Source organism: Egretta garzetta, unplaced genomic scaffold (assembly GCF_000687185.1).
Source record: "Egretta garzetta isolate BGI_Z169 unplaced genomic scaffold, ASM68718v1 scaffold287, whole genome shotgun sequence".
Taxonomy (NCBI): Eukaryota; Metazoa; Chordata; class Aves; order Pelecaniformes; family Ardeidae; genus Egretta; species Egretta garzetta.
Window position 1 is genome coordinate 2,862,398 of NW_009260435.1, and position 9,357 is coordinate 2,871,754.

Below are 9,357 nucleotides of genomic sequence, written 5' to 3' on the forward strand. Positions count from 1 at the left end.
GGCTGGCGCCTGGGTCTGGGGGGGTGGGAAGCCACCAGTTCCCGGACCAAGCATCGAGGCAAGCCCATACAGAAATGCCATCTGCTCCTGATCTGGAGGAAACGCGGTCTGGCAGCGGGGTGACTTTGTACCAGGCGCTTTTATGCTAGATCAGGTGGTGCCCTGCCCCTGACACAAGCGCAGGGTTTAGCACAGGCTCTGTACAGCTGTGCTCCGGCTGATTCAGCAGCGCTGTGGCAGCGTGCTGAGCCGTGCAGAGCTGCCCTTGCAGCACCGGGGCTGGGCAGAGCCGGTGGGCAGCACGGCTGAGCTACCCAGGCTGGCCCCCATCCACCGCGGCTGCCCAGGGTAGGGCCCTTTGCAGGGGCCTCGCCTGTGCTGGGGCTGCTCAGAGCGCTCCTGGGGAGCTCAGGGGGCGCAGAAGATGTTCAGGTACCACTGGAGCCCATTCCTGGGAAAATTAATCCTCCCTCCAGTGGAACAAGAAAGGGCGGCTGCCGGCTGCGGCTGGGCCCTGCTGGGAGGAGAAGGCAGTTCTCTCCCTGCATGAGCAGGAGTGGCACAGCGGCCCAGGCTCCGGCAGCTGCTGGTCCCTGCTCTCCCCGAAGGCCCTTTGCAGGCGCTGCCTGGGGACAGCCATGTCCCACGACGCCTTGCTGGCCACGGGGGCCTCGAGGCAGAGCGCAGGGGATGCCTTCGCAATGTCATCGTGACCTGGCGGCTCTCCCAGAAGACACTCATTAGACAGACCTTTCTTTCCCCTCTCCGGTGCAAATGTTTCCATAGCCCTAAGAAGAGGCTGTGGTTTTTCCATCCTCCTTGCACAGCTACAGACAGGGAAGAAAAAAACATCTACAGAGACCCCCATGCTACACTGCAGCCTCCTCTGCTCAACGCTCGCTCATCACTCAAGTGCCTGCCTAGCAGGGTGCCTTCAGGTGGGCACCTAAAACGTCCTGGTGACCCAGCCCATGTCCACAGAGACAGCAATCCCAAGGAGATTTGCTGAAATAAAGAAAGAAAAAGGAGAAGCCCCATTCAAGTCTCTGGTGCACATCCCTCCCAGTGCACACCATCCTCCTGCTCTCCAGCTGACCCAGCCTGAAATGCCTCCAGTGCTGGAGTCCCAAGGCCAGCCCTCGGGAGATATTCCCCCAGAAAACACAGCCCTCCTGCTCTTTGTCTCGCCAGCAGCAGCAGATCCCCTCCTCCTCCTGGCCTGCCTGACATGGGAAGCATTGAACCACCAACCGGCAGCGGCTGCGGCAGTGGTGGGCCAGCCCGCGTCCCGGCCACCTCGGTCGATGAGTAGGGGAGCGTGGCTGGCTCCGAGCCCGAGCTCCACGGTGTGCTGCACCCTTACACTCATTTATCTCTTGCTAGCTCAGGGCTTTACACCCCCGGCATCCACAGCTGCCTTTGCAATTACTTATTGATCACTTGTCAGGATGTTTTCTTTGCTGATGGGGCGCTGAAGCATGTGCAGCCAAAGAGAGAGAAAAGATGTTAAAAACAAGGGAGCAGAGGTGTGAGGAGGGTAAGCAGCTCTTGCACAGATGTGATCGCAGCAAGAAACAGCCTGAGCAAAAACTGCTCTGAGCTTCAGCGGCCTGCAGAGACAACCGGGATCTCCTTCCCATCGCCCTGCTCCAATAACCTGCCTGCCGAGCCTGAAAACCACTCTCCAGGTTGGCTCTGGGCCATTGCCGGTTGTCCCTCCACCGTACATATCTGTCCCTGCGTGGGGTCAAGCAGATCCACATCCTGGAGCTAAACTGATGGACAGCTGGGCCAAAGCCTCCCCCTTCCAGCGTCCCGGCCCCTCAGGCCACTTTAGAGCTCTTCTCCTCCCCTGTGCACCTCCCTCCTCTTTTTTTTTCTGCTCTTCTTGCCCTTTAGCTTGGTGCTTCCCTGTCTTAATCCCCTGTGGCTCTGGCAAGCACCACGTTTTGGTGGAAGAGCCTGTCGCCATGAGGCAGCGCCTTTGCAGGGCAGTATCTTGTGCCAGCCCGGTGCTGTCAGTGCCGGAAGGGGGTTTGCATCTTAAATACTTCTTCATGCTCTTTTACAGCCTCAGAGCAACTGCCAGAGCAGATCAGGTTGCGGCACACCTATTCCAGGCTCCCGCGTGGAGCAGCTGAAAGCAGATACTTCAGAAGGCTGAGCAAAAGGTCCCGGCTGGAGAGTAGTGTCTTCACGTGGGTGAGCAGGAGCTGGTGGGGCTGGGGGTGGGCTCCTCTCTGGCTAACTGGCCGTGGTTCATTGCCTTGCTCCTGTCTCCCTGCCACCCTGAGCATGGCGCTGCTGGAGGGGGTTCTGCTCAGCTTCTGCCCATTTCTCCCCCACTTCTCACACCCTCCTGTGCCACTTCTGGAGGATTTGGGGCCAGGCCAGAGGGCAGCCCTTTGCACTGCACTGTTTCCATGCCCTTTCTTACTAGATCACCCATGAGCGAAGGCCTGGAGGAAATGGCGGTGGCAGCTTTCGGTGACCCCAGACCAGTGCTGTGCCGCCAGCCGTCCTGTCTGCCACCCACCAGCCAGCCCCAGCAGTGCCCAGGGCTTACTTTAGGATCTCCCTCTTTGGTTTCTTTTTACTCATGTGACACAGCATGGTCCCAGGAGGGAAACTGTCCCCTCTGCTCTGTGCGCTGGCCTCTGCTCCCACCCACCCCCTGACCACCCCTGAGCAGTGGAGAAGAGAGCAGCCGCTACCAATACCCACGCTCCGGGGACCAGGTGGGAAAAGAGGAGGAGGAGGGAGCAGGCAGGGTGGGGAGGAAGGAGAGACAAAGCAAAAGGGCCCACTGATGTGCGCTGGACACAGGGGGAATGATGGAAAGAGGAGGAAACGGGCACGAACGTGTTTGGCAAATTAAAGCTTCTCCCTTTGTTTTGCTGCTTTGCAGATAGCTACAGGAACACTTAGTGCAGAGCCCGGGGTCTGGATAAGCAACTCTTTTAGCAGCAGGAAAGGTTGTTAAATATTTATTTGTAAACCTGGAGTCTTTATCTCTAAAATGTAGTCAAGTTCAATAAAATTTGATTTAGCTGGAGCAGCTCAGAGGAGACGAAAGCAGTGACTGCGAGAGCTGCATCTTGGCAGCTTTGTGCAAAGCCAGTGGGGCAGAGATGGGGGTGAGCCCATGGGGGACCCGCACCCATACCCGCACTCGCACCGCAGCCCCTTGTGGGTGCCCAGTGCTGCTGGGGTCAGGCTCGCGTCTCTGTGGAGCCGGGACCCCCAGCCGTGCTGCCCCGGCGTCGCAGCAAGGTCAGCTCCTGCAGGGATGGACGGGCTGGGGACGTGGGCTGCCCCCCCGCTCCAGGGATATGGCTTGCTTCGTCCTAAATTGCCTGTTGTCTTTGATGCTCTCAAAAGCATCTGGTTCAAGGGTGAACATCTCCCACACTGTAATTTATGGCTGCCAGGTGGGGGTTATAGCTGACTCGGGGATTTTTGCCGCTTGTTCGCTGTCAGCATGGCAGATCACTTGGTGCAGAGGAGCACCAGCCCAGCCCCGACCGCTGGGTACCCCTGGGGACAGCCCGGGGACAGCCCAGGGACAGCAGCGACAGTGGGGGGCACGGCCAGGCGCGCTGCCCACCCCTTGGGGCAGGAGGGCAGCAGCAGCCTCGGGAGCACACCCAGGTACAGAGCCTGGGCTCCCTCCTGGGTCATCGCCTGGGTTTGGTTTCCCTGGGGCTGTCCCTCCCGCACCGGGGCAGCCTGCGCCCATCACGATGGAGCGAACCCCGCTCACGTCAGCACTCCAGCCCGGCCCTGCGCTGTGTTTCCAGGCAGAAGCCCAGAATAGCACCTTCCTTCCCAGTGCTGAGCCCAGCCGGAGACACGCAGCAGGTCCTGCTGCATTTAGCACCAAGGCAACGCGGCTCCAGCGCGCCCGTCTGCGCCTCTCGGGCCAAGTCTAACAGCTTCCCCGGGGAAGGGGTTGCACTTTGGAGCCCTTGTCCCCAGGCAGCAGGATGGCCAGGGCAGGGGTCAGTGGATGCCATGGCTCTGGGCATGACTTTTTTGCTTTGGTTTGCACTGGTTTGCTCATTGCCTAAAGGCAGCGAGTCTGGCAGCTGCTCCTTTCTTATCGATTCTTTTTTTTTTAATGAGAGCCACGTTCATGCCCAAGGGCTGCAGATCTCCCCGGGCTGGCCTGGCCTGTGCATCATGGCCATGCAGCCTGATCCTGCCTGGCAGCTTGTGCTGGGGCCATGGCCGGGCACCTGGAGGGTGCTCAGGTACATTTCATGGTCCTCCTCCTCCTCCTCATAAATATGGGAGGGCTTCAACGTAGCCTTTGTCTCGGGCACTTCCCAGTTCCCTGCAGGGCAATTGCTGCGAGCAGCCCCCGGTGGCACCAACCCCTGTCCCCAGAGCCACCTGTGCTCACCCGAGGCAGCTGCGGTGCTGTGAGCTGGCAGCCATGAGATGGCCGAAAGCACAGCCCTAACTTTGGGCTGAGCTTTGCTGATGCGACGCGAGTCCAGCCACTGTGGGGGAATGCACGCCGGTCGCTGTAGAGCCACGTGCAGGTTGTCGACCTCAGCGCACACGAATGAAATGAAAGAAAAATCCTGATTTGAGTAATTTTTAGAAGGGCATCTCTTAATATCCACCTTACCTTGAAGCACGAATATTTCTCTCTCAAACAGCCAGAGGTAAATGGGAACCAGAAGTGATTTAAAGCTCATCTTAGCCCAGAATTTTTCAGCTTATTCATTGTCTTTCTCCCAAAGCTCTTCTGTGACTCTGGCTATTAAGATTACGGATGTTTTTGTCAGGGATTGTATTTATCACAGATTTAAATTTAGCTGAGGACTAATAACATGTGAGGTGTGTCTAGACTTCAATTCTACGTGCGTGAGCTGGTCTCCTCGTTAAGGCCATGCAGATTTTGCTTCGTTCAGCTATCACTACTTTGCCGAGATTGTAGCCATTGACACCGCATCGCTCCCAGCCGCCCTGGCCACCACTCCACCGAGGCTGGTGGGGGGACAACAGCACGGAGCCAAACGTGTTGCAGGCACAGCCCCCTTCCCGCTGGTGGAGGGGCAGAATTCGGCCTGGGGAGGCGCGGGCTGGTGCAGGAGCCGCGCGCGGGGCCTTGCAGCAGGATCCAGCACTCGCCCCCGCCCCACGCCCAGCAGGGACCAGCGTGCGGCTGCACGCACGGGCAGAGCTGAAATTTCAGCACAGAACACAGCCAAATAAGGCCTGCTGCCTGGCACTCTAATGAGCTGAAGGCTTTTCAGCCCTGGTATAATTAGGCCGCTTAGGCTGTATTTTGTTTTGCATGCAGTGTTTTGCTTTCTTTGATGGCTTTCTCAGCACAGCTGTGAGGAGCAGGAATTGGCTTCTGAGAAACACCGGCCGAGGGAGGCTGCGAGCGAGCCGGCATGCATTGGCAAGCGGGCCATGGGGGTGGCAGGGCCACCAGCGCCTCATGGGTGGGAGGACAGGGCATTCGCTGGCCACGTGCTGCCCGTGGGAGAGGCAGCACTGGTGGCGTGGGCACCCCGGGCAGCTCAGCCCCAGCCAGGGCTGCGGCACGAGCCTGGGGAGCAGATCCATGTGAGCCCTGCCAACCAGTGGTGCCGTCCCGGCCCTGGGGCACCAGCACGTCCCTCCAGCAATGGTAGCAGCAGCCCCACTTGTATTTGTAAGGCTGTCCAGCACCGTCAGCACTCGGGAGACGATGACATGGAAGGTGATGAATTGTAAACACCCAGCAAATGGCCCTGCAGCCCGGCCCGGGCCCAAGCAAACCCACTGGAAATGTTTCCACCGGACTGGGAGGTGCTGGCCCAGGGCTGGCAGGAGGGAGCTCAGCACCACTCCCAGGGGAGCTGTGCGGGATCAGGTCCTGGCACCACACCCCTTCATTTTGGGGGTGACCTGCTTTGGGTGGTCGCCAGCGACCAGCCCCACTGCAGCGGTAGCAGGTGAAGGGGATGGAGAAGGCCAGTGAGCCGGGACAAAACTGCAGGAGGATTTCTTTGGGGAATCCAGGACCTCACAGCCAGACCGCCTGCTGTGCCAAGGCCTGGTGGTTTCCGAGATGGTACTGGGGGGACATTTTTATGGCCAGTCCATCATCTTTGATCTTTGCATCTTGCAAAGAAATCTTGAATAATTTTTTGAGAACAAAAGTTATACTTGGGTCATATGTCTGTATGAAATGATGAATATAAACAGACGTGATGGAAGTAATGCACAGAATGCGTACCAGACCCATAAATAGTGCCAGAGCAGGGAAAGTAATGCACAGGATATATAATGATGGATACAAACGGAGCCAATGGAAGTAATGGATTGAGCATATTCAGCGATAGCCATAAATAGCATTAGTGGAAGCTGTGCAGAGTGCACACATAACAATAGATTTAAGCACGGTCCGGAGTAGCTGTACATCTAATATGCAATATTAATATAATTTGATCCCTCATAACAGCTTGAACAACAAGGAAATAAATGCAACAGAGGCAGCGTGACAGGGAGCATTCGCTCCTGCCTGCCGACGGGCCATGGCACAAGCCAAACCATAACCCCTGAGCGGGGCCCCCAGCCCTCCCCAGGGAGGGCAGCAGGAGCTGCTGTTTCTCAGCGGGTCTGCACCTTGTGGGCAGGCATGGCGGGAGGCACAGGACTAACCCCGGGGACACACACCGAGACCAGGCACCTGGGAGAGCATGGAGGAAGGGGGCTGGTTCCCGCAGAACTGTCACCGTTGCTCCCCGCTCAGACACCCCGACCCCAAGCAGGGTTCCCCCAGATGCTCGATCCCGTGCTCAGCTCCTCTGCATTTGCAAAGCAGCCTTTATATTCAGGCTCCATCTACAGGGAATGGAATAATTTCAAGAGCTTAAAATAGGATGCAGATAGATGTGTTTAGTATTAATTTTTTTTTTTTTTAAGCAGCTGAGGAAGCGAGGTCTGTCTGACACAGATTCCTCAAGGCTTTCCACTCAAAGTCAGTGCACGTTCAGTTATCAAGTGGAAAGTTGGGGGCTGGGGAGGAGAGATGGTCTTGCAGCCAAAAGGCTGGATTTCAGCTGGAAAATGAGAACCTCTGCTCTGCCTCGGCAAATGCCTTTCACCTGAACATCAGCTCTACTGGGACAGTAAACCTTTTGCCATGGTCATGTCCATCGTTTGCTCACGTCCACCTTGCTTTTCTCTCCCCCGTGTTACCTGCAGGTGAGAGATAGGATGGTAGCTGGGGAGGCGAGTATGCGCAGCCCAATCCTGGCCTGCTGGCAGCCAATTCTCCTTCTGATGCTGGGATCCATGCTGCCTGGCTCTGCCACAGGCTGCCCACCACGCTGCGAGTGCTCTGCCCAGGAGCGTGCCGTCCTGTGCCACCGGAAGCGATTCATGGTCGTGCCAGAGGGGATCCCGACTGAGACCAAGCTGCTGGACTTGGGCAAGAACCGCATCAAGACACTCAACCAGGATGAATTTGCCAACTACCCTCACCTGGAGGAGCTGGAGCTAAATGAGAACATTATCAGTGCCATTGAACCTGGGGCTTTCAACAACCTCTTCAACCTGAGGACGCTGGGGCTCAGGAGTAACAGGCTCAAGCTGATCCCCTTGGGAGTGTTTACCGGACTCAGCAACCTTACCAAGCTAGACATTAGTGAGAACAAAATTGTGATCCTCCTAGATTACATGTTCCAGGACTTGTACAACCTGAAGTCTTTGGAGGTGGGGGACAATGACCTTGTCTACATCTCCCACCGGGCCTTCAGTGGCCTCAACAGCCTGGAGCAGCTGACCCTGGAGAAATGCAACCTGACCTCCATCCCCACGGAGGCCCTGTCTCACCTTCACGGCTTGATTGTGCTGCGGCTGCGCCATCTGAATATCAACACCATCCGGGATTACTCATTCAAGAGGCTGTACCGGCTCAAGGTCCTTGAGATCTCACACTGGCCCTACCTGGATACTATGACATCCAACTGCCTCTACGGGTTGAACCTGACCTCCTTGTCCATCACCCACTGCAACCTGACGTCCATCCCGTACGTGTCGGTGAGGCACTTGGTTTACCTCCGGTTCCTGAACCTGTCCTACAACCCCATTGTCACCATTGAGGGCTCCATGCTCCATGATCTGCTCAGGCTGCAGGAGATCCAGCTGGTGGGAGGGCAGCTCACCACAGTCGAGCCCTTCGCCTTCCGCGGCCTCAATTACCTGCGCATCCTGAACGTGTCGGGGAATTTGCTGACCACCCTGGAGGAGTCGGCCTTTCACTCAGTGGGCAACTTGGAGACGCTCATCCTCGACAACAACCCCTTAGCCTGCGACTGTCGGCTGCTCTGGGTTTTCCGGCGGCGATGGAGGTTGAACTTCAACAAGCAGCAGCCCACCTGCTCCACCCCCGAGTTCGTCCAGGGCAAGGAGTTCAAAGACTTCCCTGACGTCCTCCTGCCCAACTACTTCACCTGCCGCCGAGCACGGATACGGGACCGCAAACCTCAGCAGATCTTCGTGGATGAAGGCCACACCGTCCATTTTGTCTGCCGGGCAGATGGGGACCCGCCCCCCACCATCATGTGGCTCTCTCCCCGGAAGCACCTCATCTCTACCAAAACCAATGGGCGGCTCACTGTCTTCCCTGACGGCACGCTGGAGGTGCGCTACGCCCAGATCCAGGACAATGGCACCTACCTATGCATCGCCAGCAACGCGGGTGGCAATGACACCATGCTGGCCCACCTGCACGTGCGCAGCTACTCCCCAGACTGGCCCCACCAGCCCAACAAGACCTTTGCGTTCATCTCCAACCAGCCCAATGAGAGCGATGCCAACAGCACGCGCGCCACCGTGCCTTTCCCCTTTGACATCAAGACTCTCATCATCGCCACCACCATGGGCTTCATTTCCTTTCTGGGGGTCGTCCTCTTCTGTCTGGTGCTCCTCTTCCTGTGGAGCCGGGGGAAAGGCAACACCAAGCACAACATTGAAATTGAGTACGTGCCGCGCAAGTCCGACGCGGGCATCAGCTCTGCCGACGCGCCGCGCAAGTTCAACATGAAAATGATTTAACCAGGCAACAATTTGCAAATAATAATGGTGGTGTTTTTTTTTTTTTTAAAAAAAGAACAAATAAACAAATAAAAAATAATTAAAACATTGCTACAAACATACCGACCTCTCTCCTTCCACCACGCCCTCCGCCCCTGCCCAAACCCACGGCACCCGCACTGTCACCACCTCTTTCTCCTCCTCTTCTTCTTTATACCAGGAAAACATTCAGCTGACATCTTCAGGACTCCTGTGTTTGTAAGGACTTTGTCTGATGGACTCTGGTGTCAGATATAACTCTGAGAGGGAAAA

At 57.0% G+C, this 9,357-nt stretch overlaps 1 protein-coding gene across 1 annotated transcript; it reads left to right on the forward strand.

Moving 5' to 3' along the window:
* Positions 1-7,212: 7,212 nt before the first annotated feature.
* On the forward strand, positions 7,213-9,066 carry LINGO1 (leucine rich repeat and Ig domain containing 1). The gene has a single exon (XM_009643925.2). It carries the CDS (start codon positions 7,225-7,227, stop codon positions 9,064-9,066), a length of 1,842 nt encoding a protein of 613 aa, XP_009642220.1. The 5' UTR covers positions 7,213-7,224.
* Positions 9,067-9,357: the final 291 nt, after the last annotated feature.